Source organism: Leopardus geoffroyi, chromosome B2, assembly GCF_018350155.1.
Source record: "Leopardus geoffroyi isolate Oge1 chromosome B2, O.geoffroyi_Oge1_pat1.0, whole genome shotgun sequence".
Lineage (NCBI taxonomy): Eukaryota > Metazoa > Chordata > Mammalia > Carnivora > Felidae > Leopardus > Leopardus geoffroyi.
In genome coordinates this window covers 33,845,338-33,871,975 of record NC_059332.1, presented here as the reverse complement: position 1 = coordinate 33,871,975, position 26,638 = coordinate 33,845,338, and the positions used below count along the sequence as shown (strand labels likewise).

Genomic DNA, 26,638 nt, shown 5'->3' with positions numbered 1-26,638 from the left:
AAGAAGGAGGGGTGAGAAGTTAAGAGCTCAGCCTCTAAAGTACTGAACCACAGGGAAGGGACAGCCCGCCTCCCTTGCCTGCCTGCCTGCCAGCCAGTCTGGTGAAGGGGTATGCTCGGAGAGTGAAGGCCCCCCAACACTCAGCACCAGGGGCCAAGTGCCCCAGCTCGCTGGTTGAACCACCACCTCTACCCTGGGTTTGTCGGCCTTCCCCCAGGAACATGGTAAGTCAGGGGTTAGGTTATAAGAACCATAAATATACTCAGTTAATGTAAGAAAAAAAATTGCTATTTAAAAACCCAAGACTTTTAAAAGTTGAAAAGTAACGGCCCTAAGCTGACTTTGGAAGGGTAGCCCAGGTGAGGTGGGCCTGTCCTAGTCAGGGTCCCTCCCGGCAGCTCCAGGCTAGCACCCTGGGGCAGGCTGCTATTCGGTAGACACAAAATGCAGCCTCGTTAGTGGGAACTCCAGAGGGACCCACACTGGAGATGGGAGCTCTGGGCCGACTGACCCCCACCCCTTCACCTCACCACCTCCTGGAGGGGTTCCAGGAGAGGAATGCTCATGGGTGCCCGAGCCACTTTCTGGACTGAAAGAAGATGCACTGGATCCTAAGCCCAAGGCCCCAGCCAGGCCCCACTCCACAGGGAGCCTGAGGAAAGTCACCCGGGATTTTTCTTTTTCTTTAACACCTCGTGCTTTATAGGAAGACAACACAAAATTATACCTCAGAAAAGCAAGCAAGCCTTCCAACCACCAATTCAGCCTCTCCTCTGGGTCATCTCTGAGGTCACGAGTCCATGAGGCTACACAGCCACATTCCCCACCCTAGCTGCTCAGCCTGGGCTGGGCTGGGCAGGGAAGAGGCCTTCCTGCTGGACCAGGCTCCCTGCTTCAGCAACTACCTGCTTGATGGCACCATTCTGGGGAATAAAGGAAACTTCTGGCATCCAACAGAGATGGGATGGAAAGTCATCACAGGGGACCTGGCTGTCCTGTCCACCAAAACTCCCGGCGTCTGATCCAGAACAAGACCCGCCTTGAGGCCTCACTGCACGACATATGGTCTGAGGTCTGAGAGGGAGACCAGCAAGGGGCAAAGGTCTACAGTCAGGGACCCTGCCTCTTGGGATGCAGACTTGCAAAGAGCTCTCCCCACAGAACCGTTTCTGGGAGCAGAGTTGAGGGAGACCGAGTTTAGAAAGAAGGCACATGACAGTCGGCTGACTTTCTGGATGTCTGAGTCACTTCATTCAGCTCTTCGCTGGGATACGGGGCTACGCACTGTTTAGCACTCCAGCAGGGCCCACGGGAGACCAGAGAGGCGCGTCTCCGTCTCCGCCGAGCTGCACCCCGCCCCCGAGGAGGCCTGCGGGCACTTACCAGGAAGCGGACATCGTCAAAGCCATTCAGAAGCAACTTGCTCTCATACTGCTGCAGCCCAACCGCCTCCAGCCACTCCCCGACGCTCTGCTCCAGCGTCCGCGAACCTGACGAGAGAGGAATCGGCAGACGCTTGAAAAGGGAAAACCCATTAAGGCGGTAGCAGCGGCACTCAGAGGAAGACAGATGGCACTGCCACATCATGGTCATTACCATAAAGCAGCCAGACTATGTACAAGAGACCAGAGAGCAGAGGACCCGCAGCTCCTCTTCCGGGTGCAGGCCGAGGGCAGGTGGGCCCGGGCCGCACACCCACCCACCCCCTCAAGTCTGAGCTCCTCCAGGGCTGCGGTGGCACATGCACGGTCTCCGCCCACAGGTCAGCGTTCACACTGAGGTATTTCAGGAAGTCTGTTCCCACGGGCACTAGAGGGGCTGGGGGCTCCTCTCATCCATGCAACTTCTGGAGCCCCCGCGGGGCCGTGGGCGAGGGACAAGTCCTGTGACCTTGCAGCACAAACCGGTCAGGAGAGAGCACGCGTCTTCATGCAGCTGAGGGGCACAGGCACACAGCGAGGGCTCCGGGAGGGAAGCAGCGGCGGCTGTTCACGGGGACCCAGCACATGCAACACAAGCAGCACAGAACCCGGCAGGGGGAGAAAAGAGACTTTTACTTGTTTTCCCCCAGCAGTCCCGGAATAAGCAAACCATGGCCACTGGCCCTTTGTGCTCAGAGGCTCAAGGCAGAGGGGGCCGAGTGCCGCGCACGGGCCGGGGCCCGGGGCCCGGGGCTGGGGCTCAGGTGTGGCCCTGCTGTGACGGCGACATCGCGCTCCCCCGGGCTACACGGCCAGCAGGGCCAGGGGCCCAGTCCACAGCTAGACTCTGGCGGCCGGCGAGCGGGGCGTCTCCCGCGCCAGGGTGCTGTCTGAGGTGCTGCCTTCCCGGGCCGGGCTCTTTTGCCGGGGCTGGGCATTCATCTTCCTCTTCTGATAGTGGCTGTTCCTGTGACTCGCCTGCCTGCTCAGGTGGAAAGCAGGCAGGCAGATCCAGTTCTTGGCTAAAGACGACAAAACCCGACCCGATGAAAGAAAGGGAAAAGGGAAGCGGTCCTCTGTCAGCTGAGCTGTGACGGCTTAAGTCTATTCACATTCGGCGCTGTGCTCTCTCTGGCTGAGTGATACAGACAGCAACGGTCTTCCCAGGGTCTCCGGATCCTGATGTTCTCCTCTGAGGGCCGGCAGGGAAGGGACGACATGTATCTGCTCTGCTCCTCGGCCGGACAGGGGGGCGGGGCGGGGAGGAACAGAGTTCAGCCCTCCCTGCCGACCTGAGCGCCTAGCCCCCACCTACTTCTCTGGTTCTCATGGGCAAGAACAGATGATAAAAGAAGGAAAAAAGGGAAAGGGAGGAAAAAGAAGAACCAACTACAAAGACATCACCTCCAGAGAACTCTTGACACGGTGAAAGTCATTCTCTTGTTCTCGGCACTTTCTGCCCTTCAAGGCAGGCCAAGGCCAACTGGCTTGGTTATCTGGGAGCCCCCGGTGACCCACTGTCCTAGGCTCCCCCTCCTCTGTCCTCTGCAGAGCAGCTGGTGGTCAGGGACCCGGTGGCCTCCCGATGCACGCTGCAGCAGCACTCCAAGACGCTGGGTCCCCTGCCCTTGACTGGGGCTGTCTGCTCCAGGGAACCTAGGCAGCGGGCTCTTGTACGCTCACGAAGTCAAGTGTCCCTGGCTGCTGATTCATTCCTGCTTGTAATCCCCCAGCCGGGCAGCTGTGGTCCTGCCTGCTGCCGGTGGATGTGTGCGCTCACAGAACCGCAGCAGAGTGCTTTGTCTGGAGGCTCCTGGGCTCCACGCTGCCTGCTGCCGGCCCCACAGCCCTCGCTCGCTCTCATAATGTCTGGCCCTCCCCTTCTCCCCTCCCCACCCTCCTCCCTTCCACGCTCAGGAAAATACATCAGGGAGCGGACATCGGAGCAGAAGCCGCTGCTGCCGCCGCTGAGGGAGAAGGACACAGCAGCACAAGCATCACAGCAAAATGACAGGCTCCCCAGCATCTCCTGTCGGCCAACACACATGCGTCTGAAAGGCGGAGACGGGGAAACCCTACCTGCAGCTCGAGGGGCTGGAAACAGCTTATTAAGGAGAGAGAAGGCACATTCCTATAGTTTTGGCCAACAGTGTCTCGGACAGCCAGAGAAGGGGACAGAGGAATGACACCGCCCTGAGGGCACAGCCCACAGGTTAAGCGACCCCCTGCTCACCATGTAAGAAAGACCGTGCCTCTCTGCCAAGAGAATAAGCCATGGGGTGTCACAAAAACAGGTGACCAAATAAAGACATTATACCTAATATTCCTCAGGTGAGCAAGTGCACTCAGCAGCTCGGGGAGGGACGTCTCCTGGGGCCTGCCGGAGCCCCGGAGAGAAGCGCCAGGCCCAGAGCAGGCCCCTCGCTATCTAGAGGAGGAGGGTACGGGAAGGGAGGTACCAAGGAAAAGGGGGAGCCGGGACCAAACCCCAAGTACAGCCGTGAAGACAGAAGAGGTCACATGTAGAGACAAAGACCCAGGGACCACATGTCACCCTCTAAACATGCTGGGGGACACCGATAGCTCAGCAGGCTTTCTTTTCCTGGCAAAGAAAGGGCTGTGTGTGCAGGGAGATCAGGCCCCAGAAGGAGCCTGCACTGAATGGCTATTCAACAGCTAAAGCGGCTGGCTTTAACAGAAGAAAGCAAATGATCTCTTGCGCTCCACAGACAGGCTTTTGTGGAAAGCAGCCAGAGTGGCCGGGGCCAGTGGGAAGGCTTCCCCTCCCTGGACTCCTCAGAGTGGAATGAGTTGTGAAACCTGTCTGTTGGGGATTCGGGTAACTAGCTCCAGTGCTGGCAGCTCAGGGTTCCAAGGCCCAAGACGAGAGTAAGACTCCAGTTCCATACTGGGTCTCGTCCTATAGAACACGATCCTCTGTGAAACCAGTCATGCTGAGCAATCCTGTGCTTAGTTAACAGCTGCCTGCTGGAAGGCCTGCTCCTGCTCCCAGGCTGGCAACCCCAGAGCCCAAGTCTCTCCTAGATCCAGAAACCTTAGGACAATCTGAACCCTGCACCTGACCATTCAAAACAAGCAAGAATTCTGCTCTGGCCTGAGCTGAAGGCTGGTGCTCCCTGAGGTCCTGGGGAAAGCCCCGTCCTGACCTGTCAGACAGAAGACAGAGCCCATGGGCAGACCTGAGTCTACTTTCCCCATGCTTCATGGCCTGGCAGCCGTGCAGACACAGTAGGCTGGGGACTCTGCAGCATGAGTGGGGGCACCCTCTGTTCAGGTGGCTGTTCTCGTGTGCCCACCCTAGATGGTCCTACGCCGCTGTATAGAAGATGGTTCAACTCAGTGGTGCTAAAACAGGACTGTGTGTCGGCACCCGGTGACCTAGGGGGGGAAGCCAGGCCAACTTTCACCACTCACACAGGTTCGTGGGAGTAAGAACTAGTGGGTGGGACCACCAGGGCCAGGAAAGAGCTCAGTGTCATCACTTCCAAAGAGAAGGGCTCTTGCAGAAATGTGTTTTCCAAAGGTGCTGCCACATCTCCTGATTTATCAAAGTTAAGATACTGACCCAAACTCTCAAGCACGTGCATTCCTTGGACATAGAGGGGTACAGGCAAGCAGAAAGCTGCTTCAACCGAATGGACTGCTATCGATCCCAGTCCTGGCTGTCCCCCAAGCACGGTTTTGGAAAACGGTAATGGTGTTTGTCTCAGTACTGAACATCTACTCCTAACAAACGCGTGACTCTTGATGAAGGCTGCACACGACAACAGAGAGGGAGGCTGGCTGTCTGTTCTCCAGCACGTGGAGACAGAGCCACAAACGCTGAGTCAGAAGAGCCACCCCTGCAGACCCCAGCGTAATCCAAGACTGATGACGACGCTGGGCCACACCCAGCTGGGCCCTCTCTTGCTAGAAGCCAGGGAAACAAGGCTGCTGGAAGGAGGTGGCTCTGGGAACTCAACTGGAGACGTGGTGGAGGGAGACAAGCAGATGCACCTCCTCCCTAGGTTTTTTGATGCGGGTAAGTAATTATTTCATGGACAAAAAAAGAGCCTATCTACCATTTACCTCTTTTGCTCAAGTATTTGTATATATTAGTCATTCCCAACAAACCTATGAGGTAGGTACTATTATCCAAAGGTAGATAGGGAACTGGGGCACAGAGAGATTAAGGGACTTGCCAAAGACCCTCATACATCCAGAAGCTGAATTTGAACGTGGGGCTGAGGCTCCAGAGCCCATGCAACTTTCACAAGCACCACAGCCTCAGTAGCTCCCTTCCCCCAGTGTGCACACCTGTCCCCACCCATCTGACTCCCTGATAGGGCCAGAGGAACCACAAGTGTCACCTGGGCTAAGAGGCCAGTCCTGCATGCAGCCTCCTGAGTGAGCGAGGAAGCCCTTCCCTCCAGCTGGAGAGGCATTTCCTCAGGGATGGTGAGAGGCCAGGCCTCACTGAACTGACTCGGCCCGGGTGCTCTGGTGGCAGAGGGAGGTCTGCAGGTGCTTGGGGGATGGGGCATGAGACTTGCTCTAGCTAACAGGTACCTTTAGAAATGTCCCCTCACCTAAGAAAGTAATACAACCACAGGTCTGTTATCAAGGAAAACAGCTCAGATATGGTCTCTCTAGCTCCCTGCTTCCAACAAAGGAAATCAAGGCTGACCGCACCCCTAGGGCTTTGAAAAGAAAAGAATGCCCAGAGTAGCAGTGACCCAGGATACAAACGAGTGACTAAGCAAATGGAAAAATGCAGAGACAGACACAAGGAGGGACAGCAAAGCCAACCCCTCCAGGTGATGCAGGCTAACAGTCTGAGACCACCGAGCCAACCCAACGCTCTGCCACTGCCATGGAGCAGCCGAACGAGAGCTACTTTCTCACGAGGGGTAAGTGCCAGAGTTGCCTGGGAAAGTGGAAAGACCGAAGCCAAAGTGCACTCTAGTTTAAACCAATCGGAGAAAACCTACATTTACAAAAATACTTCTGGACAAGTGACAACTGTTAACTTAAAAAACACCTTCTCAATAGGTGGCCTAAAATGCAATTGCCCCTCCAATGTGTAAGAAGAGCCCTCGCCCTACAATAACAGCTAGATGGGCCATACAGATACGTGTCTGAATTGCAGGAGCATGACGCGGGCAGAGGCTGACCTCTCTCACCCACCAAATGTCTGTCTTCTGTGCCAGAGGAAAAACCTGGGCCAGAAAGGAGCCAGAGGTCTGTGTTCCACGGGAAAGCGGCTGCTTGGTACGATACCTGAGATCTTCTGTTGTTCCTGAGAAAAGTCAATCCCTTCTCCAATAGAGCTCATGATTTTCTCAATCTGAAACGGAAGAGAGAGGAACAAAAAGGAGAGGCTGTCAGGCTTCAGTTAAACATTGCCGGCTCACTATCAGTGCACAGGGCAGTTGGTGTGTGTGGGAGTGCTCCAGGTCTCTTCCAGATGATTCCAAGGTCCAAGCACCAACCTGCAAGGGATCAGAACTCTTTGCTGCTCATATCAAGAAAGGCCCTTCTGTGGCCACAGCCCAACAGGGACTAAAGACACGCTCCGAAAGGAGGGAGTGGGTAACAACCTGGGCTCAGCTGCTGGAAATGCCGAAAAGTCTTCCTTCCAAGGCATTTATATATCCCTCCTGCAGCACTTCCCCCAGCCCAGCAGAGACTGGACAACAGCAGGCCAGACCTGGCACATTTTACTGCTCACACCAGAATTTAAATTCCATGAGAGTAGAGACTTTGCCAGCTTGGTTCCATGTGACACCCCAAGTGCCTAGAGCAGTGCCTGGCAAGTCCTAAGCATTCAACAGATAATTGGTGCTGCCTGACTGCCAGCTCTGAGGTATGAGGACAATTTTTAGAACCGAGACAAGAAGAGAACCTCAACATAGGAACCTCTTGGAAGTCAAAGTGAGGCAGGCGTATAACTCTGATTAGAGGATCTTTTGATGCAGACATGTACCCTTCCTCTGGACCACGGCAGGGAGAGCTGGTCTCAAAGCATCCGATGTCTCCAGCATTGCCCCCTATATGGACCACCTGTTCCAGCCATCTGGCTTTGGTCACCCTGAGCCAGAGCCAAGCCCCCCACTCCAGGAAACCTGGCCAGGGGCAAGACAGGGCAGCAAGGAGGCGGACACCTTCTCTTCCTCTCCTCCTCTTTTGGGATGCAGTGATAATGAGCTCATTCATGGCTCTTTTTCCAAAAAGAATGTTACGAGAACCTTTTGTACCAGGGCTTGGATGCTTTTTCCTCTAAGTGCAAGTAAGGAGCCTGGGTCTGACAATCAAAAAAAAAACAAAACAAAAACAAAAAAAACCCCCCAAAACACAACTCTCCAGCCAGCTTCCAGCTGGCAGACAAAGACAGCACATTTGACAGCGGGCAGAAGAGCACAGAACAAACACCATCCTTCCCTTTGCAGCCGGGAGCTGTGGCTATTTTCCTCCAGCCACAGAAAACTGCCTTTTAACACACACTGTGAACTCCATCCCTGAGCTCAGCAAAAGCCAAGGGAAACACAACACATCTGACCTGTGGAGCAAATGGAGGTGTGCCTCTGCTCACCAGCCCCACAGCCCAGAGGCAGGCACGGAAGCGGGCAGTGCCACCACAGGTCTGTCCTGTCCCTTGAAGAAAATGTCTTTCTCCTTCCCTTCCTAATGCATCATTCTCTTTGGCCTCCGCATATTTCAAGAACTGCCTCCTTCAACAGGCAGCCTGGTGCCGCGTGGGAAAGACCCACACGGACAGGCAAGCACTTTCATGCTTTCCCAGCTTCAGTGTTGACTCTACAAAAACAGGGATGGGTCTTGGGGCGCCTGGATGGCTCAGTCGGTTGAGCGCCTGACATCGGCTCAAGTCATGATCTCACGAGTTCGCGCCCCCCCATCAGGCTCTGTGCTGATAGCTCAGAACCTGGAGCCTGCTTCCGATTCTGTGTCTCCCTCTCTTCCTGCCCCTCCCCCACTCGTGCTCTGTCTCTGTCTCTCAAAAACATTAAAAAACAAACATTAAACATTAAACAAAAACAAACCAGGGATGGGTCCTGCCTCCTATGAAGGGTTGTCGTGTGGATTAAAAGTAGAGCTTACATAGAGCATCTAGCCAAAGGCCTGGCTCACAGAAGATGCCCGATAAAAGGTTCGTGTGCTTTCCACTTCCCCTCTGAGAGCTCCATTCAACCTAGTAAAAACCTAGTTAAAGTTGAAAAAAAATTTTTTACTTGTATTTCTTGACAAGTCATACATCCACATGATTCAAAGTTCAAAAGATACAAAGGTTATTCAGAGAAGTCTCCCTGTGCCTGTCTCCCAGCTGTCTGGCTCTCCTCCCCCCCCCCCCCCCCCCCCACCGGCAGGGAACCAGTATAACCAGTTTCTCAAGTGTGCTTCTAGATCTGTTCCAGCCACATGTAAGCAAACATATGAAGGTATTCTACTCCCCACACTGACACAGGCAGTCTATATATGCTGCTCTGCATCTTGTTTTCTCTATTTAGTAATACATCTTAGAGTTCTTCCCACAGCTCACAAGAACATTTTTTTTTCTCTTTCTTTTTAACAGATATGTCACCTTATTTATTCAACCAGTCCCCTGGTGGTCACGTATGTAGTTTCCAATCTCTTCTCATTCTCAACAGTGCCATGAAGAACACTGTTCTACATACATGTTTGTACACATGGTTCCCTCTTGAGAGTTTTTCCAGGCACAAAATCTTGAATTAGCAGCAGGGACCCCACGGGTCGTGTAATGCCAACTCCCACCCCATGTCCGATTTTGCTAAAGGCCTTCCAGAGATGGGGCGTTAGGTGATTATGATGATCACTGACTCTCCCAGTCAGTTCGCCCTATATGCAGAAAGTGCCAATTTATAACATCTGTCTTTTTACAGATTGAAATCTTTTTTCTTCCGACTTCAACCCACTGGTCTGGTTATTGCCCTAGAACACCTCTTCTTCCACAGGAAAGGCTTAGGGATATTTGGAGACAGGCCAAGCTGCTTCCCCACCCACAGGCTGCACTAAATGACACATCAGTGCCCAGGTCCCAAAGCCTGGGCTGTCCAGATCATAGAAGCCTCCAAGCTGGGCAAAGAGCAGGCACTCCACGGATATCTGTTGATGTGCTTTCCTTTTCCTTTTCTCTATTTACAGGAGAAAAGCAGGGTGCTCGAGATGAGAAAACTTTTCTCTGCATGGGGGGAATGAATGGGTCCTTATCCCTGGAATAGCTCCACCAGGCTACGGATCTCTCTTCCAGGCCAAAGAGGGTGTATGTGGGAGAATCACCACTGAAAAGGCCACGAGAGTTGGAATAAAGCATGTTTTACTTGCCATTTTGCCCCCTTGAGCTGGCTTGTGTTAAACAGGGAACCTACTGAATGAATGAAAGCCGGGGAGGGAGGGGTCCATTTACTTAAGAGCTAGCAGAGAAAAAGCTGTTTTCCCAAGGCATGCAGAGTGTCATGGGTGGAAAGAGCTGAACCGGAGGACGACCCCAAGGTAGCTTTTAATATAAAATCAAGTCATCTACGGTACCTATTTCATGATCATCATAATCACCTAACACCCAAAGCCACAGTTGACCTAGCCAATCAGCATCTCCTGGCTGCCCAATTCATTGGCCCTTTGCCAAAGGGCCTTTTGAAATCCGAGTGAACAGAGTTGAACACCCTGCTGCTTCTTTGCTCTGTTCCTTCCTTCCTGCTGGCCCCAGGAGTCACCCTCACACCCACTACAAAGGGCCAAGAACAGCCCACATTTCCACAGCCCACCCTCTGGCAGGGTATGCAAGGACACTCTCACAACTATTTCATTGAAACTGTACGTGTCGCTGTCCTGCGAACTGGAGTAGCTAAGTCACGCTGAGAAGATGCTAGTTTATAGAGGAACTAGGAGTACTAGGCAGTTTACTGACAGCTTACAACCCAGCACCCCTTCCTGCCTTGGCAGAAACACAGGGCTGGGAGGAACATGGCAATGAAAAGGTCCTGTTTGGGCAGAGACTGGCAGGTGTCCGCCCTGACACCATAAGCACAGAGCTGTCTGGGGCTGTGATCTTCCCCAGGGGCTGGGGAAACAGGGAGGAGCCGGATCTCCTCTCTCCCTGCCACACCCTCCATGGCCCAGAACCAGCAGAGGGAGAACATGGTCATTCCAGTCTAGACAAAGAGGAGCTGACCGAGAAAACAGACACCATTCTGATCTATCTACTTTGTGTAGTTTAACCATTTAGGCTTGAGTTAAAAAAAAAAAAAAAATCTGACTAAGCTGTTTTCTCAGAAATGTTCTGCATCTCAGGGGACAAAGCAGGCAGGTATAATGTCCTGGAAGGGCACAGTTCAATATTCTCTTTTCTATTGTTGAGGTTCAGTGACCTTTTGGGGGAGAGACGGACAGTGGTCACGCTCTAATACTGCACTTCACATAAACTCTATAGGGAACTTATATTTGTGTTTGGTAAGGCCTGAGCATTATCGACATAATGGATACATGTACTTTAAAAATGCTTGGAAATATTCCATTTTCAAAATATACTCAAGGTTATTCTATTTAGACTCTCCCCTCCTGCCCCCACCAGGGATGTATAAAACATACTCCCCATGTGGCTGAAAACAAAAATAACTCAAACGCTAGAGACACCGCTGCTCACATCTTCTGACATGTGCTTGTTTAGAACACAGGACTGTGTGGTGCTGGGTGGCTCAGCCGGTCGAGAGTCTGACTCTTGAGTTCGGCTCAGGTCACGATCTCACAGTCGTGAGATCAAGCCCCATGTCGGGCTCCATGCTGGGCACAGAGCTTGCTTCAGATTCTCTCCCTCTCCCTCTGCCCCTCCCCTGCTCTCTCTCAAAAACAAAAACAAACAAACAAAAAAGAACACAGGATCATGGGTGGTGATATTCCGTATACAGATAAACAGGTCTCTATTCCCTATCACTACACCCTGGCTTTGGGGAACAAGTCAGATTACAAGGACTTTTCAACGTGTATCAGGAGTGAGGGTAGGGAGAAGACAGCTGTCAGAGACAGAAATACCTCTGTAGGAATAGGAAGTCCACCCGAGAAACCACAAGCCTGGATGCAAGGCCTGTGTGAAACCTCCCTTCCAGAAGGTGGTACAAGTTACAAGCAATGGCTGTGTTCAGGGGCTCCCATTTGTAATCAAATATCAGGGGAGCAGTTATCAGTCTGGTCAACATGCCCATTAGGTGGGGCCTAACATAGAGGAAGGAGGGAAAGGGATCACCTGCTTCCTATTTTCTTTTGGTGCAAATGGGAACATGAAGGGAGACGTTTCTGCAATTCACCATTGACGGAATTTGGCTCTTGAGGTCAGACATTCCCTCCCAACCCTCTTAATGCTGCTTGGGGAACTCTCAGTTCCCAAGGACTGTCCCACCAGTTGGAAAATACATACCAATCCCCTTGGGCCTGTACTGCCAGGGCTGGAGATCCTTTCTACCTCTCCTTCTCTGTCCCAATGCTTAATACCTGATTGGTCCAGAAACACACTCTGCTTTGTATCGTTATTTCCCTGATGAACTGTTTTTAGGAGGTGTCCCAGAGACACTACAGAGCCACTAAGGGCAAGGACCCTGTTTCATACTGTCTCTTTTAGATCTCACATGAAGCCATGCACAGGGCTGGCCCACTGGAGGCGGCCAGTGACAAACAAGAACAGCTACAATTTGTTAAATGCCCACATCGGGCTAGTCACCTCATTAATACTGTAAGAGAGGAAACGCAGCCAACACTTCTGGACCCCAGTCTGGATTCCCTGCCCCTGTTTTTATCTGTCTCCAACCTCCCTGGGTTACGGGCAGAGTAACCTCATACCCTACAACTACCAGCTGGCCCTTTCGCTCAGCAATCCTGCAGAGCCTCAACTCACTGCCAAGCAAACATATTATCTCATTTTTCAGGTGAGGGAATTGGAGCTCTGCTCCATGGGCTGACTCCCAAACTCCTCGCGGGTGGCACAGCTCTTGCTTCCGCTAAGTGCCGTTGGTGGCAGAGTCTGCTCCCCGGGGAGCTCGAGCTTCCTGCTCTGGGGTACTAAGTGGCAGACCCTCTCCCTTGCTTGGACAGTGCTCCACATTCCTAGGAGCACAGGGCTAAGGAACTGAGCCTTAAGCACCCCAAGTCTCACTGGATGCTGCACGCATGCCATCAGGTGACTGCTGACGTGCTTCCAGCTGGGCAAGGAACCCTGAAGACTGCTGACAGCTGCACTCCTGGGCCCAGAAGCCACATAAGAATTCATCACCACTTCTGTCTTCCTGCCTCTCAGCAGCAGACAGGCTCAGCCTGGAGTGGGCTTTGATTCCACGTTGGAAAAAGGGTCACTGACCAGGGTCTGGGTTATTTTTTTCCCCCTCTCCCTCCGCCCCTGACCAAATTGCACAAGGCCTCAGGAAAGACAGAGATGGATTGAGGTAAATTATTTGTCCTGATTTTCTAACCTTGTCAACTGCTTTTAGGAGAGGGAGGCAGGAGAGGGTGGGGGAGGGGAGAAGAGGGCAGGGAACGAATAAATATCTGCCAACAGACTCAGGGCCGGCCTTCTGAGGCAGAGGCTGCGGTGGCGGCTCCACTGACAATGAGTAACTTCTTTTCCACAGAGCACGCCGCTGTTGGTGGAGGCTTAATTTGTCTCATCACAGGGGGCACACAGATTATTGCTATATTTATTGCTGCATATCCCCCCAACTTGAGTCCCCTTTACATCGTTACCTTCCTTCTCAATCCTTCCAGGCTGGGAGACAACAGAGTGGTTCTGTTTCACAAGTGTTTTGTACTTGTGTCACCACGGGCTCCTGTTAAAGCCTGCATGTTATCTGCCCCAGGCTAGACTCTGGGGGAGGGGCGGGGGGAACACAAAGTCAAAGACGCTGTGGCTCCCCAATTCATTTCCTACCCTCCCTTCCTCATTTTTTACCTTTCACACGCCTCTTAGGTTACTGACTGGGCCTTCCCTGCCCCCCTCTCCAAAGCAGCTCCCCCCCCCCACTTCTCCCAGCTAGCACTTTCTGACCAGGAACATGCTCCCGATCCACCCACCAGAGATGCGCATGCCCCAGACCCGGCATCTCATCTCATCTCACAGGGAGGAAGGCCCTTACCCAGGGAGGAAGACCTTACATGCAAACAACACTGGCCAGTGACCTCCTCACCCTGGAACAGCCTACCTTCCAGGCAAATCTTTAACTCAAAGCCTCAAGAAACTGCTGAAAGAAGAAAAAAAGTTGGGAGACCTAGATTCCAATTAACTTTATTATGGCTTGCCACATAACTCTGGGTTATGTGCCAAATACTGGCTTTAATAAGTGGGACAAGACTCTAAAAGATTAATGAGGGTTATGTATTTGGGTTCTACTCCAATTTACACAATCTCCTTTCTACCCAGGAGGAGGCTTATTTGGGGGCCAGGGCTGTGGAACGGGGAGGAAGGCACCCAACCTCAGGGAGGCTGCAGGTCTCTAAAACGCCGGGCAACCTGTTTCCTGGACCTTCCTTGGTTTTTCTTTCACTACCACCATCACCGAGTAAGCTTCCCTTGCTCCCATTCCTCCACAATCTGAATTTCATTAAAGCGCCCTGGCTGCAGGGTTAGCCTAGCTATCGATTAAACCAGCCCACAGAAAACGCTCTGAATTCCCATTCAGAACTGATTTCCTCAGCAGTGTGGCCAGGGAAAGGGTACCACATCCGTCAGCTCCTCAGATTCTGCATCTGCCTCATAAGACTAGGGGAGTCACATGCAAAACTCTCAGCACCAAATTACACATACTTATGGTGTGAAAAAAAGATCATATACATTTAATGCAAATACACTATCAGTATCCATCAGCTGCCCTGAGATTTGTTGCAGCTTACCACTCCTAATGGTCTCTGAAGTTATGAAAGAGGAAGTTGGATAAATGAAGTTGACAGAGTTCTCAAAATTCATTTTAGAGCACTAGTTAAAATCCCTCAGAGAAGCCTGTTAAAAAAACAAAATTCAACTGAGTAAATTTAAAGATCTAGTTGGCGTTACTAAATGATTCATGAGTTGGTTAGCATCCCTTCTAGCAAGTGGAGGGGAGCTCCAAAGAGCTACAGAAGGGGAAAGACTTTCAAAGGCAGGACAAGGAAGTCAAGAACAGAAAAAAGGACTATTTCAGGTGAGGTCACCTTCCTCTGGGGACAAAAGGGTCTTAGTAGGTAGATTACCTCATCTTCCTTTGGGGAATGTGACAGATTACCTTATGGGTGCTGACCAGAAAATTCCCAGACTGACCTGGTTAAGACTACATTTCTAGGGGAGGTTGAAAGTGCAATTAGATTAGGTTAATTAAGCCCCAGTCTGGTGACCTGGCCTAAGGGACTCCACTTTGGGCCTGTGGTTTTCTTTTTAACAAGCCTTACACAAAAGCGCACACACTGCATTGATTCCATTCATATGAAGTTCTAGAACAGACAAAACTAATCTATGGAGGTGGAAAAACGTAGGGGGCAGTAAGGAGTGACTGGAAAGGGGTACGAGGGAACTTTCTGGGTTTATGGCAATATTCTGCATCTTGATAGGAATCTGAGTCACACAAATGTATGTGTCTGTCCAAACTCAAGGAATAGTAGACTTGAGATTTACGCATTTCATTTTGTATACACTTTACTGCCCCTCTTCCCAAAACCCTATGAACATATATCTATCAAACTCTAGTTAATGATATACAACATGGTTAAACTGTTTAGGGATGAAATCTATGATGGCCACAAGTGACTTTGAAATGCATCAAAAAATAACCAATTTTTTTTTTTTTTTTTTTTAAATAACCAATTTTTAAGTGGACTGAGGGATGGATGGATAGGAGACAAAACAAGTACAGTAAAATGCAATTCACAGAATGTAGGCTCGAGGTGCTGGGTATGTAGGGACCCACTATTCAAGTCTCTTTCAAGTTTTCTGCATGTTTGAAAATTCTCAGAATAAAATGCTGGGAAAAAAATATTTCTTTCAGGATCAAATCTTTTAGAGAATAGTAAATTGTAAGGTCAAAAAGGCTTTAAGTTTCATCAATTGTAATGAACTCTGCTCAACATGCTAATAAGCAGAGACAGGCCCAGCAAAGGAAACAAAGAGAAAGGAATGTGGGAAAGCTGACTTCACCATTATTCCGTGTCACCAAGCTTGCGGGTGAAGGGCCCTCAGCATAGCGTCTCTGTTGTGGTGTGGCTTTCTCTATTCTGGAACCCAGGCTAACCCTGGTCTTGACAATCTGAAAACTCAATTATCAGTGTTCCCAGGGATGAGCAAACCCTGGGAAACTGGTTCGTATTAATCCGACTCAAAAGACACTGATCCCTCCATCAATGACTTACTTCAGCATGGTAAGCAGCATATTAGAATACATGGCTAATGGAATGCGTTCGTATCCTCTAGAGCCTGAAGTCAATAAAATGAGATCAAATCCATCCTCAGAACACCGAGGGAACAAGGTAGAGGTGGGTGGACTGTGTTGAGAGCTTTTTAAATTATCCCTTTCCTACTTAGGGAGGTCCTCTTTCCTGAAAATCGAATTCAGGGGCTCACAGCAAGGCATACTTCTCCTCAGAAAGTACTTTTGATCAACAATGTTGGCACTCGAGCCTCCCAGGGTTGTTAGGTCCTAGGGTTGGGTTCTGTCACTGGGGCACTCTGCACTGAGCACCAGCTCAGTGCCCGCCCCATGGATCAGTTCATCCTCACAAACAGCCTGGAGGAGAGCTCTGATTCTGCCCATTTTACAGAAGAGGAAACCAAACGTCAGAGAAGAACAATGTCCATGGTCAGAACACTAGAAACATGTGACTGTGTCCAACTCATTAGCTTTATAATTCATGACATCCATCTTCTTTAGGGCCTAGCTTCTACTCTACTAAAGTTCAGAGCACAATTTCAAATATATGGGATAGGGAACACTGAAAAGATTCTGCAGAGTGGAGGAAGGAACAAGGACTTTGGAAAACAAAACTTGCATTTGAAATACTTTTAAAATTAGTTGTGGAACCTTAGACAAGTCATTTAACTTCTCTTTCAATTTCCTCTTCCATGAAGTGTGGAAAAATTCCTCACCCGTGGGATGGCTGCTACAGGCAAATTACTCGACCCCTCCTCTTCAAGATTCTGTCTCTTCACAGGAGAAATGGAGACATCAACACAGGGCTGCTATAAAGATGTGAGACAACACACACGGAGTCCTAGCGCAGTGTCTCGTTTCTAGAGGGAGCTGTAATGAGGAGTCTGTTTACTAGGATACTCAAGCAAGCTCTAACTTTTGGGGTGCCTGGGTGGCTCAGTCAGTTAAGTGTCCGACTTTAGCTCAGGTCATGATCTCACAGTCTGTGAGTTCAAGCCCTGCGTCAGGCTCTGTGCTGACAGCTCAGAGCCTGGAGCCTGCTTCGGATTTTGTGCCTCCCTCTGTCTGTCCCTCCCTCACTCACACTCTGTCTCTGTCTGTCAAAAATGAATAAATGTTAAAAAAAAAAAAAAAAAAAAAAGATGTGGGGTCTTCGTGTGATTCATCCATTCCTGAAAGACACTGTCCCATAGGTGAAGATAAACTTCTTGCTACTGTAAGCACAGAAAGGGAGATTTGCTCCTTCTCCAAAGGCAGTATCTGTCTGCCCCTGTTACTGGGAAGTTTTGGTCCCTGCCAATATCCAGGGGCCATAGCAGTAAAGTACCCAGGAGCGTTGTAAAATTCTGCGCTCGGAAAAACAGGGTTGAGCCTAAGAGTCATTTCGTTTTCACGCTGGAACCCACTTGACCCACTTGTAAGTCTCGCTTACACTGAGAAACGTCTGTGGTCCTTGTAAAAGCACAGATGCCAGGCAAACAGCCCACACAGTCTTACCCCCTTGCTTGTTTCAGTTTATAGAGATTAGAAAGGGTTTGCACTCATGATTCACATTCATCTGGTTCCAAAATAAACAGAATTCTACCTAAAAAACAAGTTAATCAAAACCCAGGTTCCTTTGTTTAAAAAAAAAAAAAAAAAAGGACAAACCAGAGGGAAAAGGTTTCCTTCTGGCAGAAAATGTTTAGAACATGCTGTGTGAACAATAGCTCACTTCCTGGACACTCAGCTGGAGGCTGCCTCTCCATTCAGGACAAAACGTTTCATGTGGGGGGGGGGGGGTGATGCCTTTCTACAAGGCAGCTCCTTGGCAGGAACATGGGGCGGAGGGGGGGGGGCGCCAACCAGAGAGAAAGGGGACAGAGGAGAGGAAGCAGTCTCCGCTCAGGCCTGCTCCCCTCCCCCACAGAGGTAGGGGCGCAGGCCGTGGTGCTGGCCTCACATCCCACACCTCTGAGAAAGCTGGCTCCTGCAGGGCAGGGTCAGCAGGCAGGGAGGGAGGCAGACCGTGGAATCAGCAGGGCCATCTGCAACAGCAATACCACCACCTCCTTTGCAAGTCCGTTAATGACCTCTACCTGACTGACCGAGCTGCACACCATCTATTCCCCCAGTAAACTCATGCTCGAGTTCCCAGCTGGCAGGATTCTCTCAAGCACACCCGCGGGTCTCCTGCTTCTATCCCACTGAGTGTTCCGCTTACCAGGAATTAGTTGGGATCATTTCCAAAACTGGTGTAAGATAGCTGTATATTTGTTGACGAAAACAGGGAAGTTTAATTAAACGTTACATAAATGACGAAACAAGCACAAAAAGAGCAGTCTCTGTGACAACCAAGTAGATGCTTTGAAGAGACTCAAGAACAGGATTATTTTTTACTGCCTTTGAATCAGGTGTTGTTGGAGAAATAAATTATAAAAGGTTCTAAAGGATTCTGTACTCACAAGTGACTAAATTCTTGCTTTATTTTTAAGAAACTCTAACTGTGAGTTTTAGCCAATGACGTTTTATGGGCGTGATTCACGTAATGAAGAGGGCAGAGAACTCCAAATGAGCACGTCAACAGGGGAACAAAAGGCCCTAATGCCACATCAAAACACTGGGATGCACACCTATTCGTTTGGGACTAAATTAAAATGTTTCTTTTTAATTAATTTATTTTTTTAATGTTTTATTTTTTTATTTTTTATTTTTGAGAGAGAGGGAGAGTGCGCAAGAGCGAGCAGGGTAGGGGTAGAGAGGCAGAGAGAGAGGGAGGCACAGGATCTGAAGGGCTCAAACCCACAAACTGTGAGATTATGACCTGAGCTGAAGTCAGACACCCAATAGAGCCACCCAGGCGCCCCTGTTTGTGTTCTTTTTAAAAGTGACTTCCTCCTTTAACACAGTTTTGTAATTAACCAAACAACCCCGTCCCAAGTGCCCATTGCAGAAAGCCCCTACAGGGAGCTGGCAGGAGCGCCTGATAAACACTAACCCCTGTCACAGATGCCAGGAGCCGGGCCACACCGTAATTCACAAACTGCTTTCGTGCTCAGGTAGGTCTGAACCACCAGAGACACAGAACCCCTCTCTGGCTACTCTTTCCTGAAAAGTCGGGTAAATCCCAGCATGCAGCGGCCCTTCCTTCTTCCTCATGGCAGTTCCTGTTTGCACAATGCCTTATGCTTTCACTGATCACTGCCAGGGTCCAGGGCCAACCAGCCACAGCTGTGTAAGTTACAGATCAAAGGCATTAGCAAGTCATGGGCTCTTCCATTCTATCAACTCAGAGGCTACCTCATGCAAGTCAAATTTACAGCCGCCATTCACTCACACACAGCACTTGGTAACAGGAACTCCTCGCGGCAGCCCAGATCTCAAGCTGGGAGCACAGAGATGGAGTCACCAGGTTAACAAGACCCTTCCCCTCCATGTGGTCCCCTTTACCTACCCTGGCAGACCATGGGACAGGGAGGCAAAGCAACTGGAGTCCTCCAAGTCTCCTAGATGTGTTCTGAAGCTCATGGGCATCCAAGGTCATCCTGAAGAAAAAGCCTGAGCTAGGAACTAGTCTGTGCCCTGCCCCACCCATCAGGGAGCATAAAAAACCATGGGAATGGCATCTTCAGGTCCCCTAAACATACTCTCAGAGGATAAGATATAAGTACACGGAGGACAATTGTTTTCTGGGTAGGAAAGCAGAGACTAAGACCATGGACGACAGTACACCTGGGATACCTGACCCTGGCCGGAGGCCGGATGATGGTGCCTAGCTCTTACCCCACCCTACCCACCAGTCTACACTGCTGCTGCTCCTGAGATCCCAAGCCCAACCCGGGCAGGTCTCTGCCTTGTCTGCAGCCCCCAAATCTTCACCCTGTAATTCCGTCCAGAACCAGATCAAGTCACCTGTGCTCCTCCACGTTGTGTGCAGTCTAACATAAAAAAGTTTCCGGGGTCAGAGCAAGGCTTTATCCTTGGTTTGCTTGTCCCTTTGGCAAAATACATAACCTACCTGAACCTCGTCTGTAAATATGGATGATGATACCTGCTTCGCCGTACAGCAAGGGGGTTAAATGCGGTAACACAGGTAGAGTGGCTGGCACACAGGAAGCATGCGATAAGCATTGGTTCCCTGCCAGCACCCTTTCCGGACTGACTGCATCTAAGGTCTTTGTTTAGGATCCTTTCCTCCTGCAGAGGCAGCCCGGCTGTACTATACTAATGCAAACATGTTCACAAAAACATAGTCCAAGGATGAGCCCTGGCCCTTCGACACATGCACACCACACCCAAGCTTCTTTTGTATTTCCCAGTGGTGCTCTTAGCAGGCACTGAGCACTGGGAGGGTTCAGTCAATACCCAGTGGAAAAACACACGAAGAGCTTTTAAAGTGATTACATCTGATTCTCAGGGAGGAATCTGTTCAGGACATACATCTTTCTTGGACCTGAGCTTTTTCCCGAAGAGGAAATGACCAGAGGAAAGTGGTGGTGCTCCCAGATGTGTGGACTCTTTCCACCTAAAATTCCTCCAAATGCATCCTCACTGTCTCATTGCTAAGTTCCTGAGTCAACAACCTCTATTATCAGCCCTGTGTTGACCTCAACCACAAGCAACTGTGTTCTTTCCTCTTAAAAAAATGAAATTTTTCTCAAATTCCAAAGGGTATGTTTTATAATACTATGATTTCAACACCAATAATAAATGACCCATCCACAAGCCCACCACCCGGTGTACGAAATAGAACATGGCCGCCAAACAGCATGTCTTTCCTAGGTCACTGTCTCCCTTTGTGCTCCTCTGAGGCCAACAGACTCTTGAATTAAATGCAATCACCCCCTTGCTTTGCTTTGGAGTTTACCACTGACATCAGTATTCCTAAATGATGTAAGTTGCCATCTCACGTTCTTGGCCTAGTAGGAGCACAACTTGATATCCTCGTATTAGCCCAATAAATTCTGGGACCAGAGCTCAGGGTCGGGCACTCCCTCTGCTGCAGAGGGAGTAGAAGGCGGTGTAAAGGACCCAGCATCTGAAGAAAGGGCACTGGTAGGGGCGCCTGAGTGGCTCAGTAGGTTGAGTGCCCGACTTTGGCTCAGGTCATGATCTCACAGTTCATGGGGAGCTTGCTTCGGATTCTGTGCCTCCCTCTCTCTCTGCCCCTCCCCTGCTCGCGCTTTCTCTCTCAAAAAATAAAAAAGAAAATATTTAAAAAAAAAAGGGGGGGTGCCTCGTAAAGGAAGAGCAATAAGCCCTTGCTTCTGGCTGGGCTGGCCAAGGTCACATGTTCTCTGGGTCTCCTGAGAAAAGCCCATTCCCTATAAGGGCTGTGGCATGAAACTACTGTGGGCTAACTTTCATGTTAAAGTATACAACCACACCGGATAACCACAAAAGACCCGACTTCTCGAAACGGCCTCAGTGAAGACAGCCTGCACCAGGAGAACCCCTGTGGACTTGCCCTCTTGGGCCTGTTACTAAGGGAGTCTTGCAATTACAGAGTGCACGAGTATTCTCAGACCACCAATAAAAGCGGCAAGTGGGGAGAAGAAAGGCAGAAAAGACGGACAGGCTATACTCTCCACATTGTGAAACCTTTGCCTTGGGAGATCCCTGGGCCACCCACCAAAAGACCATCTCCAGCCTCAGCCTGAAGGGAGATTCCAGAGCAACCACAACCCACCAGTCTCAACTGTTTTGCAAGCATTTATCACTGTCAAGAACTGTCCTCTAAGGATTTTGTGTGCGTGCCCTGGAGGTAGGGCCCTTTGGAAAAGTAGCGGGAGCCATAGCCTCAAGACAACGACATCAGTGAGGGAAAAGTCAGTCAGTGGAGCCAAGGAAAGACCTAGTTTATCAATGTTTGAGTAAGACCCAGGACAATTATTGCTTTAATAGTTCTAATAACTTTATAACATCTCCATTGTTGGCTATCTTCTAGCCTCTCAGTTTCCGATTTCTGTTTTGTTGGACAAGCAGTTAAAAGTTAAAAGGGGACCATGTGCCTACTTCAGTTACAGCAAAACTGGGGAGACCACGGAAAACTTTGTCACTTCCTCACAGAGTTCTGGGATAAGAAGAGAAGGGGGGTGGGGGGTGAGCAGGCAGCCTGCGCAGGCGTGCCAATCCCTTAGGTCTATAGGAGAGAATAAATAGGAGAAGGGGAAGCTTGTCGAGACCCCCAAGAGTCCCTGGCAAAAGGTCAGGGGTCCCAGGCTGGGCCTCCTAGCTCCACTGTTAACTGAGGTACAGAAACCTTGTCTTCTAAGATTCCACCTCTTACTGAATCAAAGGCTTAAGCAACAAACAAACTAGTGTAGAGAAAGGATAAGTTAGGGCTGAAGGAAGTGTAGTGCCCACTGTAACCATGATCAACGAGGGATCTGTTTTTCTCCAATATCTGGGCTCAGGCTGTATGTGTGTGCAAGTCTGTGTGCCTCTGCGTGCGGGCACACGCATCAGAATCTCAAATATGCTCCCACACAGTTGAAAATAAACAGGATGGCTCTAGTCAAAACTGTGAAGTACAAAACCTCTAACCTCCTTTTTAAAAATGCTTTGCTCCCAGAAGTGGGACTAAGTGAGTCCAGCTGGTAAACTCAGCCATTGCCCACCCGCGCCCGCCCCCCCCCCCCCTCCCCCGTCAATGGAAACAAAGGATGGGAAGATACAGACCAATCTCTCAGTTTGGCAAGTAAGGAAATGAAGGCTCAGAGAGGTTAAGTAAGATGGGCAATTGAGAGCCTAAACCTTGCTTCTTGCCTCCCTGCTGAGATACTCCACTGATTTTGTGAGCTGGGGAAGTGGCAGAATACAGAGCAACCTTTTAAGCCTCCAGAGGCTGAACCCTAAAGGCATAAAACTTGAGGCACAGATGAGCTCTATCACCCTTAGCTCTCTGCATCCCCGGCACTAGCCTCGCTCAGGAAAATGGCTTCTGTGCACAGCACTGTGCTGTCCCAGTTAAACAAGGGGACACAGGGCAGTGGTCCCTAAACTTAGCAGGTTTGCAGGCCATTTTCCCTCCTAATTGGGATAATGGGAATGTTTATCCAACTTTTCATCAGGGCCAAAAAAGGACTTTAGAAATGAACATGACAGAAGTATGAGGGACAGCTTTGTGACAGAGCAGTTCCAATCTTGATCATGGCGGCGGTCACACGAACGTACACCTAATAAAAGTGCACAGAACCGCACACACATGTCAAACTGGTGAGATGTGAATAAGGTCTGTGGATTATGTCATCGTCACTTTCCTGGTTCTGATATCGTTCTAGGGTTATGTTATATGTTACCACTGGCAGAAGCTGGGGGAAGGGTCCTGAATAAAGGACCTCCCTGTACTATTTCCACAGTGCCCTGTGAATCTAGGATTATTTCAAAATAAAAACATTTGACTAAGGGACAAAAAAACTCAAGCTCACATGAAAACCATCCCCTTCATTTTACAAAGGAAAGGACAACTGAAGCACCAAAAAAAAAAAAAAAAAAAAAAAAAAAAACCCAAAAAAAAACCCGGACACAATCAGAATAAAGACAGTTGGCAAACAAGCATCATGGGCACCGCCATGACACTCCTTGTCGTCCTTCGTTTTCTTATCATGGACCCAGCAAAACCAGGTTAGGAGTACCTTAGTAAGAGTGCAAGATTCTGGTCCCTCCATCCTCTGCAGCCTGGCAAACCACCACAGTGTGCCAAGAGATCCGCCCAAAGGGGGGCCTGGCACACAGCTCCCCTCCTCAGCCTGGTTGGCTTCTGACCCTTCTTTGCAGCCTGGAGAGACTAGAACCCAAGGGTGGGCAGGAAGAGAGTGCTGTTCAGGGTTGGGGGAAAGGGCATGTAAGGCTTTGCTGACAAGAAGTCGAAGTTTCTCTTCTGCCTTCTTCTCCTCCTACCAGTGCCCAGAAGCCTCTGCTTTTCCTTTTCTTCTCCATCAGAGCAGAGACCCAATGTCAGCCACTTACAGCCCTAGATTTCTTCATTTACTCCATCCTGCCCTCTCCCTGGCTCAGACTCTAAGATCCAGAGTATTCTCACAGCACCCTCTCCCTTACTCCTGACACTGTCCTTGGCAGCTGCTTTCAGGCCCCAGGGTACTTGCCTGCCACACTCCCCCAGAACGGGGACCCCAGGAGCAGGTCTGTCCTGGAGTGCCAAGAGGGAGAGGTTGTGCTCCACAAAGCCCTCCGGCACAGGAGCAGGGCGGGGGCATCCAGGAAAGCCGGAGAAACCTCAGCCTGGACCACTGACGGGTGGCACATTAGGCGCTGCCAGTCCCTGCCCGCATTCTCCCGACACTCATCACTTCTGAGCCTGTCCACCGGACAGTCTGCAACCACAAGCACCTGCAGCGCTCTGAGGGTCCTCTCTGGCCTCCAGAGCCCTCTAGGCCCACGCCCTACGTTGACTGGAAGTGCCAGGGTGATAATGTCCCGCCCCTCTTCCCGCTAAGGGAGCAGCTCTCACCCACACCGACTGGAGGTGGTAAAGACCCCAGAGCTCCCTCCGCCCTCGAGTGGGGTAACTGAGGCCACCTGTCAGGGCTTCCCAGTGGGGCTGAGCCCCAGGGCTCAGAGTGGTAACCCCATGATAACAAACCCTTTAATTGCTTTCCTTTCTTTCTCGTGACCCCATTCCCCTACCAGTGCTTTCGGAGATCACCTCCCAAATAAACTATCTGCATTAAATCCTGCTTTGGGGGGAACACAACCTAAGACAGATGATCCCAGGGAACCCCAACAATTGGGAAATTAGAGCCAGACTTCAAATATGAATGGGTGTCCGAAGGATGTATATCTGTGTAATGAGGGAAACTGCCAACAGCATGGCCACTGTCAGATACTAGAAAGCTGGCTAACGGGGAAATAACGATAAAAACCTGATTTGCCTGGGTAATACTCATAATAGCCATTTATAAGAACTGCTTTTCATTTGCTTAATTACCACTCGCACAATAACTACTATGGATATATTAAATGTGTCAGAAAAAACCTACGTTAAATTTTATTTGATTATGAATGTTATACAACCCCACACTGGAGGAAACCCTGCCGAGACAGCTCTTAAAGCAGTGGTTGCCAAACTTCAGCAGCAAGGGAATCATCTGTTCCATTGGTTGCTGGGCTCCACCCCCAGAGAGTCAAATTCAGTAGGTCTGGGAGGAGTCGAGAATTCTCATTTCTATCACGTTCCCACGTGTAGTTGATGCTTGCTGGTCTGCGATCACACTTTGAGGACCACTGCTTAAAAGTGCCACAAATGAGGGAAAGAGTGATGAGAAGGTTAAACTTTCCCTGTGGCATGTGCAACATGGGGTGATCCTCTATTTCAAGAAAGTAGGTGGAATCTTCTAACACTCTAGATCAATCACTGAACCCAAATGAGATTCGGCATGCTGATGGTTTGAACCAAAAAAGGTAAAATGAACTCTGTTACTCAAACAAATCCCAGGAGATCTGGGTTTGCTCATTTATTCAATGAGCGACAGTGCCCACTCTGTCCCAAAGATGTTGCTAAGCAACAGAGGTCTGGGAGCTGTCAAAGGTCTTGTGAGACTCTGAGTAGGTCACATCCTCCGTGGGCCTCAGTTTACTGAGGGAACTGTCCAGCTCAGACATTTTACAATGAATCAAAGGAACATTGTGGCTCAAAGCAAAAACATTCTGCGTGGCTGTCTGGGCGGTGTCATGGGAAATATGCGTAACATCTTAGCTGCTCCTGGGGGCTGACTGTGACAGGGCAGGTGAAGCCCTGCCAGCAGTCCTGGCCCCGAGACCCTTCTGGCTGGTCAGTCCAACCAGTCAACGGATGCCCCAGTTCAAGGTGCTGCCAAGGTGGGTCAGGACTATGGCCCAAACCAGCCAAAGACCGTGAAAGCACCCAGCATGAAATCTATGTTCTTAATTGGTACTCCCCTGATAGAGTATGACATTTAATCACTCCAACTGCTGAGGGGGAAACTGGAGCCGCTCACCAGAATTAAGGATGCTATGATAACCTCCTCCACCGAGGTTTTAAATGAGCCTTGTGCTAACAGCTTTCCTGCTCTGAATGCAAAGCAGGACGCAAGTGGGGAGAGGTGGGGCAGCCACCTGTGAAGGGCAGCCACCGGTGACACCACTGTGTTTCTGAGAGGCCTGCCTTCTGAACAACTCTCCTGATGTGTCCTAGGCAAAGCACTGACCTTCCGGATTCCATGGGGAACCTGCAGAAACATTCTAGTTTTATTTCATTTTCCAGGAGGAGAAACTGTTACCCAGAGATGACCATAATTTGTCCAAAATCACCAACAAATCAACTGTGGAACTGGGAAAAGAAGTGAGGCTGATTTCTGACAGACCCAGGCTGGCAACCTCTGGTCAGCATGCAGCCAGGCTTGAAGAGCCTCGGTAAAGAGAACTTGGTAAAACGAAAAAAACTACCTTAAGACCCATATGTCAACATGGCATTAAGATTACACAGGTGGAGGGGCACCTGGGTGGCTCAGTCACTTAAGCGGCTGACTCTTGATTTCGACTCAGGTCAGATTGTCACCATTCATGAGATCGAGCCCCGTGCCAGGCTCCATGCTGGCAGTGTGGAGCATGCTTAGTATTCTCTTTCTCCCTCTCTCTCTGCCCCTCTCCCAGTCATGCTCTCAAAATAAATATTTTTTTAAAGTGAAAATAAAAAAAGATTACACAGGTGGAAACGGGAGTTCAGCGATGGCAGCCTCAGGGAGGGATACCATGGGGCTGGGGCACATTTACCTACCTACAATCTCAATAGTCCCTTGCCAGGCAAACCCAAAGAAAATATTCTTTTACATATAAACAACTAACATT

The 26,638-nt window shown here is 50.1% G+C and overlaps 1 protein-coding gene across 7 annotated transcripts in view; it reads right to left on the bottom strand.

Moving 5' to 3' along the window:
- Positions 1-26,638, bottom strand: part of ANKS1A (ankyrin repeat and sterile alpha motif domain containing 1A) — a 178,197-nt gene that overhangs the window by 25,744 nt on the left and 125,815 nt on the right. For all 7 annotated transcript variants that reach the window (XM_045497962.1, XM_045497965.1, XM_045497961.1 and 4 more), the window contains 2 exons: positions 6,702-6,768; positions 1,384-1,490 (listed from right to left, as the gene is read on the bottom strand). In XM_045497962.1, coding sequence (XP_045353918.1) covers positions 1,384-1,490; positions 6,702-6,768 — 174 coding nt within the window. The remainder of the gene's footprint in view (positions 1-1,383; positions 1,491-6,701; positions 6,769-26,638) is intronic.